Source organism: Apodemus sylvaticus, chromosome 5 (assembly GCF_947179515.1).
Source record: "Apodemus sylvaticus chromosome 5, mApoSyl1.1, whole genome shotgun sequence".
Taxonomy (NCBI): domain Eukaryota; kingdom Metazoa; phylum Chordata; class Mammalia; order Rodentia; family Muridae; genus Apodemus; species Apodemus sylvaticus.
Window position 1 is genome coordinate 64,959,349 of NC_067476.1, and position 21,275 is coordinate 64,980,623.

Here is a 21,275-nt window from a genome sequence, read left to right on the forward strand (position 1 = left end):
ATTTAAAACATAATAAAATGAAATAGAAATGATCACATCGAAGTTGGATGAGACAAACCAATAGAAGGAAAAGAGCCCAAAGGCACAAGAATCTAAAAGGCTTCATGTTTTTTACAATCCACTGCTATACAAGTAGTCAAGAGTGAAACCAAACCTACGTGTAAACTCATACAAAGCTGGTCAAGCTGCTCTCTTTAAGGCAGGGATGCCTTACCTGATAGTGCATCAGAATGTGCATGACATAGTCATACACCTCCTCGGCAACCTTTCCTTCAGGCCGCCATGGAAAAAGCACGAATTCAATGCCAAGTAGTGGCACCAAGATGAGAGTAGCTCTTACGGCTTTCATGTAGAGATTGGATTCTGCTTGGTGTGTAACTTTCAACTTGGTGATGAGAACACGTACAATATTTAATAGGAAAAAGAGATTTACCTAAAAAGAAAATAAAAAATCGTCTAAAAGACTGTGTTTAGTATTAAGATGGCTATGAGAGGCAGGCAGTGGTAGGACACACCTTTAATCCCAGCACTAGGGAGGCAGAGACAGGTGAGGTAGAGGCCAGGCTGATCTATTGAGTGAGTTCCAAGAGAGTCAAGACAGCACAGAGAAACCCTGTCTCAAAAGCATAAATAATAGATAGATAGATAGATGATAGATAGATAGATAGATAGATAGATAGATAGATAGATAGATAGATAGATAAACAGACAGACATTTTTTAAAAAAGAAAGAAACCTAAGAGAACTCCAGTTTTATAAAATTTAGGTGAAAAGATAGATAGATAGATAGATAGATAGATAGATAGATAGATAGATAGATAGATAGACAGACAGATATTTTTTAAAAAAGAAAGAAGCCTAGGAGAACTCCAGTTTTATAAAATTTAGGTGAAAAGATAGATAGATAGATAGATAGATAGATAGATAGATAGATAGATAGATAGATAGATAGATTTAAAAAGAAGCCTATATGAAAACTCCAGTTTTATAAAACTATTCATATACACTATTTCATATACAAGAACTAAAGGCACATTTTTGTAAGACATTAATTAGTAAGTATTTATAAAGTAATGCTATTCCATTTATAGGTACATAAAGTTTAGTGAAAATAACTTTTAGAAAAATAAAATTATGCTAAAATTATTGAGGCACATAGTCAGGAAATATTTAGTCATTTTAAGCTCATTTTCTATGTAATATTTAAGATTCATCTATTACTCCAGTTCAAGGTCATAAACACTTAGCAAAAAGGAATTAAATTATTCTTAAGAAATGCTATTTTTAAATATTAATTTTATTATTCTCTCTGTGTGTGTGTGAGTGTGTGTGTGTGTGTGTGTGTGTGTGTGTGTGTGTGTGTGTGTGTGTGTGTGCGTGTATGTGTGTGGTGATGGAAGCCCAGAAGAAGATGTCAGATCCATGGAGCTGGAATTATAGGAGATCGTGAGCTGCCTAACATGCAGCCTGGGAACTGAACTCTGGTCCCCTGGAAGAACAGCAAGTGTTCCTAACTGCTGAGCCACTTCTCTGGCCTCAACAAATGCTTATTTTTAAAGAATCTCCTTTTCATTAGTACTAATACAATGAACTCTACAAGAGTACATTGTGCCAAAATAACTATTTTTATATATTTGTTTTGTCTCCCTTTTGTAATAATATTAGTAAAATCTTTCTATATGATCATAGCAAGTACCTGAAATAGTACTGTAATTTCTCTGTATGCTTATGGGTAAAGGGCTTATGCAGCTGAGAGAGCTGAGATTCAAACTAGACTATACTAGAGAAAGAATCTTTGGCTTCCCATAACAACTTCTATAAATAACTCTCTATAATTACAATTTACTATTTATTGTACCATAGCAACTTTCCCCAAGAGATAACATTGTCTTTGAAGGGATTCACAGAACTCTGAAAATGGAATTTGACTCAGCAATTAAGAATGTGTCTTATGAATGTACTAATTTCAATTCGTCTATACCCTCTCATCCCTTTCATCCTCTTTCTCTTCCTTCAAACTCTGTTTTCTCTCCTTGTATATTAACTATTTTAGGATTTTTCCCCTGTTCCTGTGATAATATACTCTGACAAAGTAATATAAGAGTTTATTTTAGCACATAGCTCAAGGCCTAGTCTGTTTAAAGAGGGCATCAAGGTAGCAGGAATCCGGAGCAGTTGGCCTCCTTCTATATTCAGTCGGGAATCAGCAGCGTGGAATGTGTGCTAGTGTTTAGACTGTCCAGGACAGCCTGGCTATGAAATGGTCTTGTCCATGAGTAAAGTGTATCTTCCCACTCTGACTACAATAATTGAGATACAGACATGCTCAGGGGCCTTTTGGGTGATTCCAGATCCTGACAAAACGACAGCTAACACTGACCACTATATTGACCTAAATACAAACTGAATTTTGCCCCTTTCCTATTGACAATTCTTCATTTTGTCCAGAAATGTCATATTGAGCAAACTGTTGATTTCTTTCCCTTTTCTGTGTCCCTTGACTTCAATAATATCTGTTCTTTGTCGAATAACCTAATCATGAAAGTTTATACAACAAACATCTATACACTTTAATAAATTCAAATAATGGAAGTCCATCTCTCATCAAGGCAAAAAATGAATAAATCACATATATTCATTTTTAATATGTGTCAGGAAAACAAGTAAGCATAAAATTATTCCACTGCTAAGAAAATTCAATGTAAACCAGGCTTTAAAGATATATAGCTAACCAGACTCCTGGTGAGAACACATTCGTGAGAACGCATTGACAGACACTGGAATGCAATGCAGACCGACACAGAGAAAGCTATTTGGCAGGTGGGACATGAGCACTGGCACAAGCCAGCCTGCCAGTTCTATTTCTAAGCCTCTAAAGAGAGTTCCCTCTAACATATAGACAAAGTTTAAAAAAATAAAAATTAGTACCACTCCCTGGGAAAGTTAGATAATGACTTTTTGTCCACTTATGAATGATCTTTTATCCATTTATAAGTTATAAATATGAATTATATTACAAAGTGTTTAAAAATCCTAATATACAAAAAAACACTAATTAATAAAGGGTAGAAATGTGGCAGCTTAGATCTATCATCCATGAAAGAACAGTAAATACAAAGTCATTCATTAAAGCTGTCATTCTGACTTAAAACATGAAGCTGAAACTGAAGAGGAAGCTAATGTTTATGTAAGCTTCTCTCTATATATAGCTGGGTCAGGGCGAACTGGAATCCATTCTCTATGCAATTTCCCACATCAGTATTATTTTAAACAAAAGTAAAAGAACTTTAAATTTCAGATGAACCCCATCTGAATTTCCTCTGATTTAAAACAGACATGATTAACAGATTCCTGATATTTTTAATGTATGTGTTTGGCAATTTTGTAACATGACTACTCATTCAGGTCATTCCCTGACTCTTCTCCCCCCTGCAACTTCTCTCAGGTAAACCCCCATTCCCACACCCTCCCAAATTCATGCCCTCTTTTTATTTAATTATTACTGCTATATGTATGCATATATTTAGGCACACATATAAATATGTAAATATGCTAACAGTCCATTTAGTGTTGCTTGTGTATGTATGTATAGACATATATAGAGCTGAGTACTTGGTTAGCCAATAATGATTGGTGTTCATCCCTGGGAAAGATGAAGAGTTACAGATAACTAATGCCTGCTGAGAAATGTCTTTTTACTATGACAGCTATGATGTTCAATGGTGTAGATATCACAAGATATATTCATATCACCATAGTGCCCAGGGTTATAGAAGGAAGCAGACTGAGCCAATAAAGATTCTACAGGGACACTATTGGAAGACTTTCACACAAGGGTGGCCAGTAATTCCTTACCTAAGCCTTTAAGGGACCTAAATATCTCCTAGGTCTCAAATTAAAGGTACGTTCTCTCAGGAGTGTCTAAACATGCTGTATTTGCACCAGTGCCTACTAGGAAGGTGGGGTGTTAAGGAGGAAGTAGAAAAGAATGGATTTTGCCAGCTGCAAAAAAACCACTCTTAGAGAATGTAATTGCCTTAGGATCTCTCATGCTCTATGGAAGACATGCTAATTTGTATTAATTTATTGCTCATTGGAGTAACATAATGAAAGCAATTGAAGTCACATAATGAAATGTGACTTTTGTTGCCTTCTAACTGAAAAGGACAAAAGATAAGATTGGCCAGGAAACTTAAGGGCAAGGACCCCCAATATACACAATTCCATTCTCATCTTGGCCAGAAGCAGGGAGTGTTCTTAGATTCCCGGTTAGAAGTACCAGAAGGGAGCTCTAGTTTCTTAATTCTTTCTAAAAGACTATCCCTAGCTCCTGTCTATACATAATCCTGTGATCCAAAATCCAGTCCAGATACTAATTCCTTCTGATGAACAGTTTTAGAATTGCATATCTAGATTTTCACTGTGAAAATGGATTGTATTTATTCCTCAATTTCAGCCTGTTTCCTAAATGATTTTAGAGACTCTTAATTTAGGAATATTATAGTCTTGGAGGCCACTGAAGCTGGGGACTGGGGTTCTCTCAAGGCCTATTAAGGAGAGCTATTTACTCCAGGACAGAAAAAGTGAGTCTCTCTCTGTCTCCACCCCTCCCCTCCATGGAGACATGACATACCTAAGAGCTAGTCTAGCTGGGTCTGTCAGTCACATGGGCACATAACACCCCTTGAGAAAACTGATTTATCTTAAGTCATGCTAATAAATAACAAATAATAAATTAATAAACAATCAACTTATTCTTTCCCACAACCCTCCCCGTGTGCAGATGCTTGCAGAGCGTCTTTGTGTAAGATGAGGAAAAGGCCTGTATTTCTGAGTTACTCAAAGTGCAAATTTTCCTGTTTGTTTTCTATTTCTTTTCCCAAAATTTAGCACTCTTTTCCTGATGCTCTAGGTTTTCTCATGCTTTCTCTGAACTTCTCCGCCCTCTTCTGCTCTATGGCTGCTTACAAATGGCTTGGCATATCCTTCCTTCTCCTCTCTCCTCCAGCTGGGAAGATTTACAGCTTGTCTGCCCCATTGTTTTTCTGTTAAACTGTGATAACATTGTCCTTGATTATTTTTTTTCTTTTAGTGTATTTTCCTAAATTTGAGTTTGGAGACTAAGAACCCAAAAGAAGAATTACAAATTTTCTGATAACACAACCACATTCAGAGATGCTCAATTGTTACACTAATATTAAAGGGCTGAGTGTTGTCATTACAGAATACATAAGCAATATTTTTTCAAAACAAAGTTGTTTCTTCATTGACCCACTGCTCTTGCATAGGTGTGCTGTAGTTTCTTAATAGAGCAATCCTGTGTTCTGCTCCTCGTGCAGAAGGCAGAGCCCATGTGTCACGACCCAGGCTCTGACACTTTGACATTTACTGTATTTGGCAAGCAAGCGGAACTAAGCAATCAGAGACAGGAAGAGAGAAAAGTCTGAGTATTTCTTTCTGCTTCTTCCTCTTCTTCCCTGCCTGGCTGTGGTTTGAGCACCAACTGTTTTCCACTAACCAAAGCCAGAAGACTTGCTGCATTACTCTTAGCATTTGTCTAATTCTGTTAGAATCATTTTGACCTCACTTCATGTTCAGATGCAAAAGCAGCTTCCCATCCATGGTCCCTGATGCTTTGCCATCACTTGCAAATTAGCAATTTACCTTTCCTGTGCAAATATAACACCTTCACTGAACCTTATTCAATTAAGCGGCGCACCAACTCTGAGTAAGGAGGTTGGACAGGAGATCCAGGAAATATGAGCAGCAGTGAGAAACTGAGAGTTTTAGTTACATACCAATAAAGCAGCACAAATCGGACCATGGATAATGTAGAGAAGATGAGTGTCTGAGCTGATCCAGCAACTAGGGGATAAAGTGAAGATATTTGAAAGATTTCCATTTCACTTAATTCTAATAGAAGTCACAAATGGAAAATGTCTTACTTGTCATTGTAATACAAGCTTCTGGCAATGGCGTGGATGCAGGCAGGAAGCAGAGGAAACCCTACAAACAAAGCAAAACCAAATGAATGGGTAACTTTCCCTATTGATGAGGCTCTTCAAAGAAGTCATGAACTTGAACTTCAGAGACACCTTAGTAGCAAAGAGTAATCAACTATGCCTATGCTTACTGTGTAATTGCATATGTATAGTCAAGAGGTAAGTGTGACAAACTATCAAGTTTGAATATCACATATCATTTTGAATCAGTAATACTCCAAAGATTAACACACTCTATGCTGCCTAAGTCACAATCCCTAGCAGAATTTTTGTATTCATGTAATGAAATTGACTAATATTTAATGTCAACTGTTCGGTAATATTGAGACTGATAATTATTTCTATGATAAAAGACAGATTCAGAGTAAGCCATTCTCTGAAGGAAAAAAGAGAAAAATATGTTTCTTATACCAAGATTTCTACATTTGTTGAGGCTTCTAAATAAGAACTTTTTTAAAAAAATTGACATGAAGAAAGGTTTTATAGAGACAATCAGAATGCACTAACAATTTGATATATGTATATGCATAGCTCTTAAATCTATTGCAATATCTACAGCTTCATTTGATAGATAATAAAGAAACAAAATTTCTGTTTTATCTCTGAAAGTTATTTCTATTAAATTCATATACTATGTAGCAAATTCACACACACACCATTCCAATGACCTTAAAAAACAGAGTATGTTTTATAGCTTGTTTTGTGAGTTACACAATGCCAAGACAGCATGTGAAAGTGGTAGATCTTTTGCAGACGTTTATTCAATTATTGACACCCCAAATTTTGACAATAAGATGACAGTTAAGATCTCAGCTTGGTTGGATATGACAACACGTAGCTCTAATTCCAGTGCTCAGGAGGAAGATGTAGACAAATCTCTGTGATTTCAAACCTTTCTGATCTATATAGCAAGTTCTAAGCCAAAAAGATCCTGTCTCAAAAGCAAAGAAGAAAGGAAAGAAAGCAAGAGAGAAAGAGTGAGAGGGGGAATCTCAAAGAAGTTTTTGTGTTTGTTTTTGTTTTGTTTTTTGTGTAACTTCAAAACTATTTAGCACCATGTCTTCAGTTTACACATGAAAAGAGCAGACATTCAGAAGAGTGCAGAAACTAGAACCTTAATTTGCAGTTTTAATTCTATTGCTCTAGTCACTACGCATTCAGCTAGAATGAGCTTGTCATTGGAATATCAAAATATAATAACACTGTCACATTATTAATCAAAATGAGACTAGAGAAACCGTGAGCTTGTGACACTTCACGTATTTAAATTTATGGCAACAAGGAAAGAATGATTGGTAATAAGTCACATGGCCTAAAAGTGGAAAGCCTTCTTAATCAGGTAAATAAACAGGTAATGACAGTGGCACCTACCCCAGCCGAGAAAATAATACCACATCAAGTGCTGTTTCTCTGCGAACACAGCCACCACAATGAGTGTGTGCAGGTAAATGCCTTCACAGAGCATCCAAAAATAGTTACAGCCCATCAGGTAAAGATGAATGAACTGAGACACTTTACAGCTCACCTGTGAGGGGGGAAACAGTGGTTTCTTAGTTTATGAAATGCACATGTGAAGCAAGTTATCCAGTTGATTTCAGAAACCAAAGGATTTTCCTGTCCCCGACACAAAAAGTGTGCACATGACATTAGGGAATCTGGGTTACGCAGTGCTCTTCTGAACTCTCATCCCGTGATGGTTGTCAAGTCATTAACGATGTACTCTCTCGGTTCACAAGAATCATGTGACAGTCCAAACAATTCCAAACAAAAATGTCTCCCTCTGCTTAGATGGTGTCTGTTTTTCTAATGAGTTCAAGTTATTATTTGTTTTTATTTATATTAACTATAAACAGTCAACACATATACCACGGTAGATCTATTTTGATTCTGGTTGCTTTCTGTCAGAAAAACTTTGATAGTCTCATCACACTTAGTTAAACATGTATCAATCCTTAGTAAGTTTTGTATCCTTCACCCCACAAGCATAAATAAATAAAATTTACTAAGTAAATCTCTAATGAACCTACGTATTGCCTAAATGTAAAATGTGAAATTTTCATGGTGGTTTTGGCTCCTCTTTTTCTTGGATTCCTACTTTCTCTTCTTTTATATAGGGAAGAAGAAAGAACTCCAAATATCAGATAAAGAAAGCACAAAGAAGCTGAGAAATATTGATTCTTTCTTTATCAAAGCTAATAGACGTGTAGCAGAATGTTACAATCTTTAATTTCCAATCTTAAATTCAATACATTTAGTAGTTATTATATTTTTTTCAAAATTAACCTTATGTTAGAAACCAAGAGCACTTAAAAATAAGTTTATAGTTATCATGGATAGGATGAATAGTATTTGCAAAAATGCATCCTAAAGCACTTGAACTATTATCATTTATATATATTTTATCAACTTCTTGAATATTTCTGTGAGGCATGCATTATAAATGGCCACACATCGTATAGATTTTAAAAAAGAACTAGTAGTAGAAGCTGAGAAGTGATGGCTCACACCTGTAATTCCAGCACTCAGGAGGCAGAGGCAGATGGATCTCTGTGAGTTCCAGGACAGCCAAAGCTACACAAAGAAACCCTGCCTCACAAAAACAAAAACAAAAACAAAACCCTATATATGCAATAACATCCTCCTAAAGAATATTTGTAACATTATTTCTTCACTTAATAGGCTAAATTTCAAATAATTCAGTACCATGTGTTTTATAAGAAGGTACTCTGGCCTCTGAAAGCTAAGATAGTTTTAACTATATATATTTGAGTATATTTATGATAAATGTAACCTTCAATGTTTATATTGGTATTACATTCTTATCTAACTCAGCTTGATTCTGATGTTACTTTAAAATTAATATAAACTATTATAAGGAAAAATATTTAGTACATACTTCAGAAAAAAATATTTCTGTGGAGGGCACTGTTAATAAAATCAGAAAATACTTTTTCCAAATAATAAACTCACTGTACTTTAATGAATACTTTGTCTATTAGATATATATTCTCATGCCTCTGCTTACATAAGAGTTAGAAACTCTTGCTGTGTTACAAAACAGATCCTCCTAGAAAAAAATCATTCTTAATGGCAGAGTGCCGGCCAGTGTTTTATACTGCTAATTATATTCTGGTCTGTTTCCTCCCCCCTCCCACCCCTACCCCCGATGACTTTAGACAGGAACAGAAGCAAGATCAAACCACCAGGAAACACATGTGCAAACAATGGGAGAAACTTTAGAACTTTGTAAATTACCCTGAAAATACGCATAAAGCACATACAAACGTGTTATTTATTGACCCATTTGGTGGAAAATCCCTTTCCTTCTCTGATTTCATTAACTAGATAACATGATCCAGAAAATACAACTTTATGTGCACACACACACAAACACACACACACATATCACACATCCATATCCAAAACTGGAGGTTTTGCCATGTAAAAGTAGGTAATTCTAAAAGTGTGAAGATTTGTGCTATATATACACATATCTGAATCCAAGTATGGTTTACATATATATTTATGTCATGGATAATGTATATACATAAAAACTTTAGCATATATTTAAACTATGGCTTACAGAAGAAAACTGTATCAGCGCTTATTGGAACAATGATTGGTAGAGCACTCTAACATTTTATGTTAATGGAGTTTAACATTACTGTTCGTACAAAGCATGTAAATCCTTATCTCCTGGTTTTATTAATTTTTAAAGTAAGCCTGATAGCAAACACTATTTAAATTTCCTATTACATATATTGTTTTCTTTCATATAAGTGCATCTCAGATGCACAGATTGCTTTGGATTGAACATTGTGTTGTCATAGCCTTATTGGGCACCTGCATCAGAAGTCCATAGCCACAGCATGAACTGGAGCTTTGAAACTACTGAAGGAAATTCACCTTCCCCCACGGCAATATAGCTATGTTTTCTGTATGTTAAACCCCAAAACTTACATATACATTTATTTGGTGATTCACATATCAGAAACCACCCCCTAATCCATGTCTCTTCCTGCTACTCCTCAAAGGTACAACCATGTTTTACTTACAGGATTTGTGGCCACTAAGGCCTGGTTATTGGCCACTGCTGTGAGGTGAATGATTGTCACAATCGAATTACAAACAAAGGAAAAGAACAGGTTTTTATGCAATGTAATCCGTTGGCAACTTAGGCTCCTACAAGGCAAAAGAAATACAATGTGTTTATACTATAAAAATGTTTCTACATTTTAATTAAACGTAATTTCAAATAAAGTGCACTTTCAACTCATAGAGGTTGCTCTAACTTTGGAAAAATTATTTTGTTTATCCATAATTTTCACTTGATAAAAATTTTAATTGGGGAAAAGCCCACACGGAGATGAGTTGCTTTCATAGAGCTGTGCAGATGGAGGGTGGGGAACTTGCCTGTGCAAACCTCTGCATTAATTTCTCTTTATTGAACACAATTAATATTGAATTCATTCTGCAAAAGGCAGTTGAGATTCAGTGAAGTTGCATAATCAACAACATGCCAATAATGAACTTCAACACTTCGATTTACCCGAGACTCCCACACAGATAAAATGCTCCCAACTAAACTACACTATCTGCTTTGTTTAAACAATCCAAATGGTTTTGTTTAGCTGATAATGACTATACTTATATCGACCAGTCATGGGAAACATATAATTGCATTTAGACTACCTACACTGATGGAAATTAGAAATCACTGAGAAGCATTGCTTTGTTTTTGTAGATTGTTTTTCTGATTGGTCCAGCTATCCTCAAGATATAAAAAGAAGCTGACCTTTTACCATTTATATAAAACAAAGAAGAACTGGCCCATGGAGTTCATACATAGCAGATTTCAGGAGGCAATCATTGCCATCGAATGAACGAGCTTTTCAGATTTAATCCTCAGTCACGCTTAAGTTTTTTTTAGTGCGTGACTACCTTACCCACACTCAAGTGAACATCCCAGCATATTTTCGTTCATGAAGCAATTGAACACAGTTTTATTTGGGATTCCAGAGAAAAATGATAAAATGAAACCTACTTGAGGCCAACTGCTGACTGGCGATGTTAAACACATGGGTAGAGATGCTACCCATGCTACGACACTGCATTGCAGAAAATAAAACCTCATGTGCATTCCAGTAAAGCTAACTCAGTCCCAGACAGAGAAACCATCCTACAAATCCCAAGTTTTCTACTTTGAAAAATTAAAGTACAATTTTTCACTTCCCTTTACCTTAAAAAAAAAAAACAGTGAGTTGAAATTTAGAATTAGAATGGGGAAATGAATGTTTTCCATGTTTAAAAACACAGTGCAGATTATTTTCCTTCTGAAATGTCTATAGCTCTGTGATTCTATATATAGCTCTACTTTTTTAAAGAATGAGGAAGTCAATATACCCAAACTAATGACTACAGGTTGGCAGTGTGTGGTCAGTACTGCTAGTGAAGATTTTAAAAAGTTTAATGGATGTGATAGTTCTCAAAATAACCGTTGGCTGTAGTTGAGACGGTCATTTAATAGCAGGTGTTTGCAACCATCTGCAATCCATCAAAATAGAATTACAACTCCTGGTTTAATACTAGAGTCAGTAAACTTGATTTGATTACACGGGGCATGAGAGGAATGAGAGGAAGGCTCGGGTAAAGTCTGACCTAGAGTACTGATGATATTCCACAGAAAACGGGAATTCTAGAGAATTCTGAAGAGTAGCCTGATTCTTGTAATTTAAAGCAATTCAACACTGAGAGACAGGCCTATTTTCAACAAAATGGCATAGCAGTGACATGATTTTGGTTATTACCAATAAAGATTATTAACAATAAATAGAGCAGAGCTTCTTAAGGATATTCATTCTTACAGTAACTAATATTATTGTAGTTGTTAGTATCAACCTACACCTCTCAAGCTAAAGCTCTCTGCTTTAGCAATCCTGGTATTTAGCTGAGCTGTCAAAACTAGATCACTGTCAAATCAGTTCACTGTATGTTGTGAAAATATACCCGACTGTTAACACTTTGGCCTATTGCTTTAGTTTCTTTCATTTCTGCCTCTAAGCACTGCACAGATTAAGCAAGTGCAGACAGATCTGAGATACAGCTTCTATCAGTCTCATGAGAAAAAAGTACACAGATTTATATAGTAATTCATATTGTTTCCTTCTAAACAGTCATTACCACTTGTAAGTAGATTGGTGCAGATAAAAATCAATTTGTAAGTGAATTATTTAAATATTATTGTTAAACAAATGAATGGTTTACTTAAAGAAACATGCTAAAATTTTGAGATATATACATATAAAATTTGTCCTGGGGACTGCAGCATAACCATATAATAGAAAATATGTAAATGTACCACATTTTCTGTATCCATTCTTCTGTTGAAGGACATCTGGGTTCTTTCCAGTTTCTGGCTATTATAAATAAGGCTGCTATGAACATAGTGGAGCATGTGGCATTGTTATACATTGGAGCATCTTTTGGATATATGCCCAGGAATGGTATAACTGGGTCCTCAGGTAGTACTATGTCCAATTTTCTGAGGAACCTCTAGACTGATTTCAACAATGGTTGTACCAGTTTGCAATCCCGACGGTGGCGGAGTGTTCCTCTTTCTCCACATCCTCACCAGGATCTGCTGTCACCTGAATTTTTTACCTCAACCATTCTGACTGGTGTGAGGTAGAATTTCAGGTAGAATTTTGATTTGCATTTTCAGGATGGCTAAGGATGTTGAGCATTTCTTTAGGTGTTTCCAAGCCCTTCGAATTTCCTCAGTTGATAATTCTCTATTTAGCTCAGTTCCCCATTTTTAGTAGGGTTATTTGGTCCTCTGGACTCTAACTTCTTGAGTTCTTCGTATATATTGGATATTAGCCCTTTATCGGATGTAGGATTGGTAAAGATCTGTCAGCTATTTAAAATGATGAATTCATGAAATTCTTAGGCAAATGGATAGAACTAGAAAATATCATCCTGCATGAGGTAATCCAATCACAAAAGAAAACTCACTGATAAGTGGATATTAGCCCCAAAGCTCCAAATACCCAAGATACAATTCACAGACCACATGAAGTTCAAGAAGAAGGAAGACCAAAGTGTGGGTGCTTCAGTCCTTCTTAGAAAGGGGAACAAAATACTCACTGGAGCAAATATGGAGACAAAGTGCAGAGCAGAGACTGAAGGAAAGGCCATCCAGAGACTGTCCCACCTGGGGTTTTATCCCAGAGATAGTCACCAAACTCCAACACTATTGTGGATACTAAGAAATGCTTGCTGAATATCAAATGATCCCCAAGAAGAAGGAGGGAGAAGGCCCTGGTCCTAGAAAGGCTTGATCCAGCATCGTAGGGGAGTACCAGGACAGAGAAATGGGAGGGGGTGACTGGAGAATGGGTAGAGAGAATAGGGCCTATGGGACACATGGGGAGGAGGTAACTGGGAAAGGGGGAAAGCATTTGGAATGTAAACAAAGAATATAAAATAAAATCAGAATGTTAAAAAATAAAAAAATAAAAATAAATAATAAAAAAAAAGAAATGCTTGCTGAAAGGAGCCTTATATAGCTGTCTACTGAGAGGCCCTGCAAGAGCCTCACAAATACTGAGTCGGATGTTCACAGCCAACCATTGTACTGAGTGTGGGGTCCCCAATGGAGGAGTTAGAGAAAGGACTGAAGGAGCTGAAGGGGTTTACAACCACATGGGAAGAACAACAATATCAACCAACCAGAGCTCCCAGGGACTAAGCCATTAATCAAGGAATACACATGGTGCAACCCATGGCTCCAGCCGCATATGTAGCAGAGGATGGCCTTGTCAGGTATCAATGGGAGGAGAGGCCCTTGGTCCTGTGAAGGCTCGATGCTCCAGTGTAGGGGAATGCAGGGGGGAGGGGGTTGAGGGGAGTGTGTGGGTGGGAAGGAACACTCTCATAGAAGCAGAGGGAGAAGGGATAAGATAGGGGATTTCCAGAGGGGAAACCAGGAAAGGGGATAACATTTGAAATGTAAACAAAGAAAATATCCAATAAAATAAAAAATATGAAAAGAAAAAAGGAAAGAAAACTGGTCTAATAGAACAACAGTTTGTGTATGGTTAGTTTCTACTGATATAATGAAACTCCATGACCAAAAAGCAAGCTGAGGAGTAAAGAGGGTTTTTTTCAGTTCACACTTCCACATTGCTGTTTATCACCAAAGTCAGGACAGGAACTCGAGCAGGAAGGAACCTGGAGGCAGGAGCTGATGCAGAAGTGATGGAGGGGTGCTGCTTACTGACTTGCTCCCAATGGCTTGCTCAGCCTGTACTCTTACAGAACCCAAAACTACCAGCCCAAGGACATCACCAACCACAGTGGTCTGGGCCCTCCCCCAATTGATCATTAAATTTTAAAATGCCTTGCAGCTGGATCTTACGGAGGCATCTCCAATTGAGGCTCCTTTCCTCTCTGATGACTCTAGCTTGTGTCAGGTTTGTATATAATTCAAGAATTAAAAACCTATCATGTTTTTGCTACAACCACAGGAATTTAACATTCAGAAGATAATTTCAATGTGGTGAAATGTCAATTGATCAAACAACCTAAATTACTTTGCCAGGGAATTCCATCCTGCCTATACTAATCCCCAAACCACTGTGTTCACTACCATGGTAACCCAATTCTGCTATTGCACCTTTAAAATTTGGCAGATAATGTGATCAAGGATCTTGCCTTAAATTTACAATCGGGTTTACAGTGTGGAAAGAAAAATTTCACCTACTTTTCTCAGTACTGGTTATGAGCAGCATAAAGTAAAGAAGGATGGAGAACAGTGGTACAACAGCAGCCTTGCCTACAGGGCACTGCTTTCATATTCCCGTTTACCTCATTTCCGAGGGCTCAGACCACTTCCCTTTAAACGATTGGTCATGTGTTTGAAAGGACAACTCATGCCAATCTGAGCACTAGCAGAGATAACAGACAGAGAACAATGATTACACTACAAAGATAGACTATATTTTGATCATTTGTCTATTGAATTGATTTATGCTGATCAGAACATCTGGTTTTTTGTTCTCTCTCTCTCTCTCTGTGTGTGTGTGTGTGTGTGTGTGTGTGTGTGTAGTAGACAGTCTCAAGTAAGGCTACTCGTAATCATCTAGATACATTGAAAGATGTGTGTCTATTTTCATAGAGTGCTTAATAAAAATCCCTGCCTGGAGTTGGTCCTCTTCCATCATCACAATTCCTTCCCTATCCTTGCTTATCAGGGCTGCCTCTTTAGTGCCACAGGTGAGGTTCGGGCTGCACAGGGAACAGTGTTTTCATGTGGCTAGCTGGGATCTTCCTGTCTGTTACACAAGTTCTTTCCCTTGTCTCCTAATTGGTAAGAGACCATTGGGAAAGAAAACAGTCTTTTGAATGTTTGTATTTCTTAAATTCCAGAAACAAGCAAAGACATTTTAGAGGCAAAATCAGTAATGATACAGTCACAATTTATTGAGTTTTTAGTATATCTCAGGCATGTACACAAGCAAACTAGAATCATTATCTTAACAACCTCTTAAAATATCATTATCTTTTAATAAAACTGAAGAAAGTTATTCCAGGCCAACCATGTAGTGGATGACCTATTGAACCAGAAAGTTTGGAGGAAGCAATGAGTTTTATTTACTTTATATCCAATTAGTTACTATTTGTTGTTTATCTGCTGGCCACTTTTTCTAGATTCTGGGGAAACAGTTGTGAACTGCTCAGAGCAAGACCCTAATATGTTATTTTTATCACAGTGGGAAGCAAACAGACACATGAACTGATGTCATTCTTAATATTTGTGCTCTTCTTAAGTGATTAAGACTGTGGCCAAAGTTAAATGGCATACTCAGTACTAACCCAACCAGGAGACAAAAGCAGAGACATGGATTTTAGGTGGAGAAGTTACCCTTAGTTAAAGTCGTAAAGTTGATGTTCTGAAGAAGAGGAGAGCCAGGCGGTGGTGGTGTGCGCCTTTAATCCCAGCACCTGGGAGGCAGAGGCAGGCAGATTTCTGAGTTCGAGGCCAGCCTGGTCTACAGAGTGAATTCCAGGACAGCCAGGGCTATACAGAGAAACCCTGTCTTGAAAAATAAAAACAAAACAAAAAAAGAACACTAAAAATAAAAACAAACAAAAGAAGAGGAGAAGGAAGAGAAAAAGGAGGAAGATGAGGAGGAGGAGGAGGAAGACCAGAGAGTGACAGCAGAAGGCACCTGTGTGCCCTTGCACAGGTGAAGAAAACTAAAGAGATTAACTTACAAATTATTTCCTTCATTCTGGAAAATTTTGGTCAATTGTTATTTTTATTTTTCTGCTTTCTAATGAAAAATTATATACATACATAAATACACAGGCGCACACACTCTACTTTTCTAATTATCCTAGTCTTCTTTAAGATCTTAGTTTCTGACATCTGAGTATCTCACCAGCAAGAATAGCAGTACAGTATCTGGTCGCTCAATGGCTTTGTGCTTCCTAACTTCTGAAACGATGGTACAGTTCTGAGGAGAGATTACCCTGAGTTCCTCATACATAGTCACATCTGTGTGCACGGATTAAGGAAATAAATTAATTATGTCTGCAAGACTACAAAACCAGACTGCAACATGTATTCACTTCTGGAATAAAATTACTTTTATTATATGTTCTCTTTTAACTACAAAATTTAAATGTATTTAAAGAACTATACAGCTCTGTGCCAAGCAATGGTTTGCCAGCTTAGATAAAATAATTTTGTATCATTCCATATATCATTCCAATTTAGACACAATTAAGTAACCCTTTTGGTTTACTTTTTCAAGAAACTACGTAAAATATATTTATAAATAAATTAATATTTATGAAACATCAATAAAATTTCTATTTAACATATATATGTAGCTACAAAGCATACAACTATTTCCTAAAAGAATCCCAATTTTCTAATAGGCTATTTACTTATATTGCCATACATAAGACTCTCCTCAATTAGCCACTAGCAGCAGTTATTTTGAGTTTTTATTGAGTAAAATCCATTACTTCTTGCCCTACTTTGCCCTTATCAAAATATGTCATTCTAATGTAGAAATGTTATTACATAATTCAGTATATATTTTGAAGATTTTTTGCAACTCTGACTCATATTATGTAATGTAATTGGTTTGACCTCACACAAAATTAAATATGAGGAACAGAATTTTCCAGACCTGATTAAACTACAACTTGGAGATAGACTGAGTATGAGTTGATAAACAATACTAAGAAAAACATATTTAAGTAAACAATATGTAATGCTAAGCTCATTAGCAATAAGAGGATGCATATATATGACATAGCGATTAATGTAAGTACATAAAAGAGCAAATAGATCACAGATCACAACGGTTTGGAAAGCAAGGATGTGGTGGGTGGGCTTTGGCAGGCATGCAATCACACAACTTTAGATGACTGCAAACTAAACCTTGTCAAACTCCTGAACAGATAGATCAAAGGCAGGGTCGGAAGTCATTAAATGGGCCACATTTAAGTGACGGTTCTGGACTCCCAGTCAAGTTTATCGGACAAATTTGTACGCAGGAAGACTCAGCAAAGGATTCCTTTGATTTTCAGCTATCTTAAATGCGGAATTATATATGATTTCTATAGGAAAATTAGAGCTATAAAGAAAAACGGTACCTGCTTTAATTTAAGAGAAATGTGCAGATAAAACAGAAGCTCATGCCACCAATTGAAAATATTTAGAAGAACCTGGCAACAAAGGTAAGAGCGTGGTTCACTCACCTTGAAAGACAATGCACAAAGCACATGAGCATGTGCATGAGCGCTGCAAAGCTGTCTCTCTAAGTTGAGAATGCTTGACTTGCCAATGGGATTTTTTTTCCTGCTGTATTTTATTTGGAACTCATGTCAATAACCTAGAAAGATCATTTCTACATGCTTGAAAATATGCAACGTGCTTTAAAAGAAGTTAAAATTAGCATCTAGAATTTCAGCAGAGATGTTCTTTCAAGAAATCAAAGCAAATTGAAGAAAATAGGGGAAAAAAAGAGCGGTGTTATCCCTGAAAAGTCAGATAGACGCTGCACGCTCAGCTCCCTTTATGTGCAAGCCTTTTATCTGAGTTGAAAGTAAAAGGCAGGTTTGCTGTGCCTTCAGCTTTTGCACAGTAATTAAAACATAATTTGTAACTAATTCCAGTAAAGTTTATTTATTTTTTATCTAGAGGGTTCTGTTTTGTTTTTCCAGAGATGATTATGAGTAAGACATTGCCTCTGAGGGCTTGGAAAACCCCAGAGTTATGGTTCTGCTCTCCCCCTTCCTCGCTGCTCTCTTTCTTTTATTCTCCTGCTATGGCTTTTTTTACTTTAATTGGCTCTAATATAAAACAAATCTATCTGGTGAACAGCATTTCATGTTCTCTGTTTCTAATTTAAAGCATGGATGAGTAGAGGACCATTGTCTTCCCTTTCAAAACAAAAAATAACAAACAGTACCCTAAATCAACATCGTGTATAGTTCTGGGATTTTATGAGGGTGGGTCAGTGACCCTTGATTACCAAAATAGGGAAGAGAGTTTCCTCTACCAAAGACTAACCGAAGAAGGCTGCAGTACAAGAAACCAGGGTTAAGAGGCAGAAGGAATATGTTGGTGGTGAATTTTTCTCACACACAGTGATTTTATCTGAAACATCATCTCCTCCAGAAATTGCTTCCAGGTTATCTGGCATGAAGCTAGTAATTTTTATCATCCTCGACAGTCGATGAGTATGCTTCATGCAGCATTTAAATCTAGGAATTTCTGAGGTGCCCAGAACTTTTGTGTGTGTGTGTTATTTATCTACAGTCTGCCATCTTATTTTCCTTGGATTCTTCTACAGGTCAGAATTCAGAGTCCTGATCTAATTGCTTTCTTTGTTGATGGAGAAAATAATGACTAGAAAACCTCAAGGAATTTGTCAGAAGTTAAAGATAAGATATGGACAAGTCAGTCCTGGATGAAAACTACAAAGCTTTTATGTCTTCACCTGTCAAATGTTTATTGAGTGCCAGTTTTGTGCAAGATACTTATGGATGTGTGAAGAACCAAAAAAAAGTGGTTTCTGTTCTCCTTACTTGAGCATTTGTCATATTTTACATAAGGCCTATTTAATAACAAGGGAAGGGGCTGGAGAGATGGCTTAGCGGTTAAGAGCACTGACTGCTCTTCCGAAGGTCCTAAGTTCAAATCCCAGCAACCACATGGTGGCTAACAACCATCTGTAATGAGATCAGATGCCCTCCTCTGGGGTGTCTGAAGATAGCTACAGTGTACTTACATATAATAAATAAATAAATCTTTAATAACAAGGGGAAATTATTTTTGTTTTGTTTCGTTTTGTTTCTTTCTGTTCAAACTATAATTCAAGAATGTTCAAGTCAAAGGAAATAGCTAAGTCAAACAGAAAGATCATAGATTGAAAAGGACCTTGGAAAGTTAGCTCTTTACTGGGAAGTAAGTAAAGGTAAGAATTAGCCTAGACAGTATCTTATGGCTTTTAGTTCACAATTTCTACCTTTTGAAATTTTGTTCATCAAAGAAACGTACTTTTCTTTTTATTTATAGCACAGTACAATATTTATATATCATCTAATACATATTTAAACAACATAAAAGGATTTTTAATGTCAAATAAGAGTGTAATTTTCCATTTGATACAGTAAAATAGCCAATTTTAGAACCATACTTTTCAGTGGCAATATTGTATCACAAACCTTTGACTCATGAGTTAGATTGGTCTTTCTTCCTTTATGTTCTTACAGGTCTTTATAACACTGCACTAATATTTTTAAAAATTGCTTGATTATAATATGTGGATAATGCCAAGTGAACAGTTTCCAAACAGTTCATAAATGCCAGGTACTGTGTGAGACTATGATGTATAACAGTTTACTACAAGACTGAAACATTCCACTTTGCAGGGAAACTCCTCAAGCAGAAAGGTAAACAACTCAAAAGGTCTCAGGAAGTTCCTGAAACTCACCATAATCACTAAGCCCTCCATGACAGCAGAAGCAACAAAAGTTAAGAGTTCCTCTCAGAGTAGTTGAAGCCAAACTTCAAAGACCTTCAAAGAAGGAAAGCTGCAAAGATGACTCTGAGACCAGAGCAACTGCCTGGAAAAATCAGAAGTGAGCCCAACTACATGGAAGAGATTTTGACCAAATGAGTCACCAGGAAGGGAAACTCTCCAACCTGCTGAGCAGCCAGCAGGCTGCACAATGTGCTTTAGGCCCCAGTTTTGTGGGCTGTCACATGTGTAGATGTGGTCCTTGTGATGCAGCTGTCTGTCAGTCATTTCTGCTCCTGTCACTAACTCCTCAGCCATATTCCTGTAACTCCAATAAAACTCATTGGTTCACCAAGTTGGACTTTGGTGGCATCCATACGCTGTCATGAGCTCCCTATCTGGGGTGAATAGATGCATATGTAGGGTCTCCCCAGGAAAAGTTTAGTTACATGACAATCTACTTAAAACATAATGACTCACTTTAGCAACAGCATGGGTTATATTTTAATCTTTCTATCAACACTTATTAATATAGTCCATGCTTTTAAACAGTCTTGCTCCATTTGTTAAAATTATGTCCAGATTCAAATGTGTGCCCTTTATATTAACTCACAATTAAAAGATGCTTGATAATTTTCAATAATGTCCAGTAAATAAACAAATCATTATAATTTTAGTATAAAGATTAGGTATAAACAAAGTAATTATTTGCTGTCTTTTAATATTTTTGTGAAGGCCAAGAACCAAATATCTTAAGTTGTTAGATGATTTATTTAATTTAACAAGGTTTTAATTGTGTGCATTATATAATTTTTTAATTTTTATTGAGTCTTTGTGAGTTTCACATTCTGTACCCCAATCCCACTCATTTCCCCATTCCTTTGTATCCATCTTACAACCTTGCAACTATAGTACCCAAAAGAAAAAAAACATAAAAACAATCTCGAAGTGGAAGCTGAAATATGTCACAGAGTGTCACACAGTATACCCTTTGTCCACACATCTTTATTTGCAAAGGTTCATTGCAATGAGTCACTGGTCTGGTTCGAGACCTCTGGCTTCTGCTACACACTATCAGTACTTGATCTGCACTGGGACTCCTCTCAGATATTCTGTTGAGCCCTCTGTGGGAATCCTGCAGCTTTGGATCTGCAGGATTGGCCCTTTCATGCACTCCAGCAGTTCATACCTGAGGTAGATGTAGGGATGGTCCAGCTCAAAGCCCTGG

The 21,275-nt window shown here is 36.6% G+C and overlaps 1 protein-coding gene across 2 annotated transcripts in view; it reads right to left on the reverse strand.

Annotated features, from left to right (window-relative positions):
• The window catches only part of Calcrl (calcitonin receptor like receptor), a 94,699-nt gene that overhangs the window by 14,925 nt on the left and 58,499 nt on the right, over positions 1-21,275 (reverse strand). For both annotated transcript variants that reach the window (XM_052182803.1, XM_052182802.1), the window contains 5 exons: positions 10,058-10,184; positions 7,374-7,527; positions 5,946-6,006; positions 5,799-5,865; positions 215-433 (listed from right to left, as the gene is read on the reverse strand). In XM_052182803.1, the coding sequence (XP_052038763.1) occupies positions 215-433; positions 5,799-5,865; positions 5,946-6,006; positions 7,374-7,527; positions 10,058-10,184 (628 nt within the window). The remainder of the gene's footprint in view (positions 1-214; positions 434-5,798; positions 5,866-5,945; positions 6,007-7,373; positions 7,528-10,057; positions 10,185-21,275) is intronic.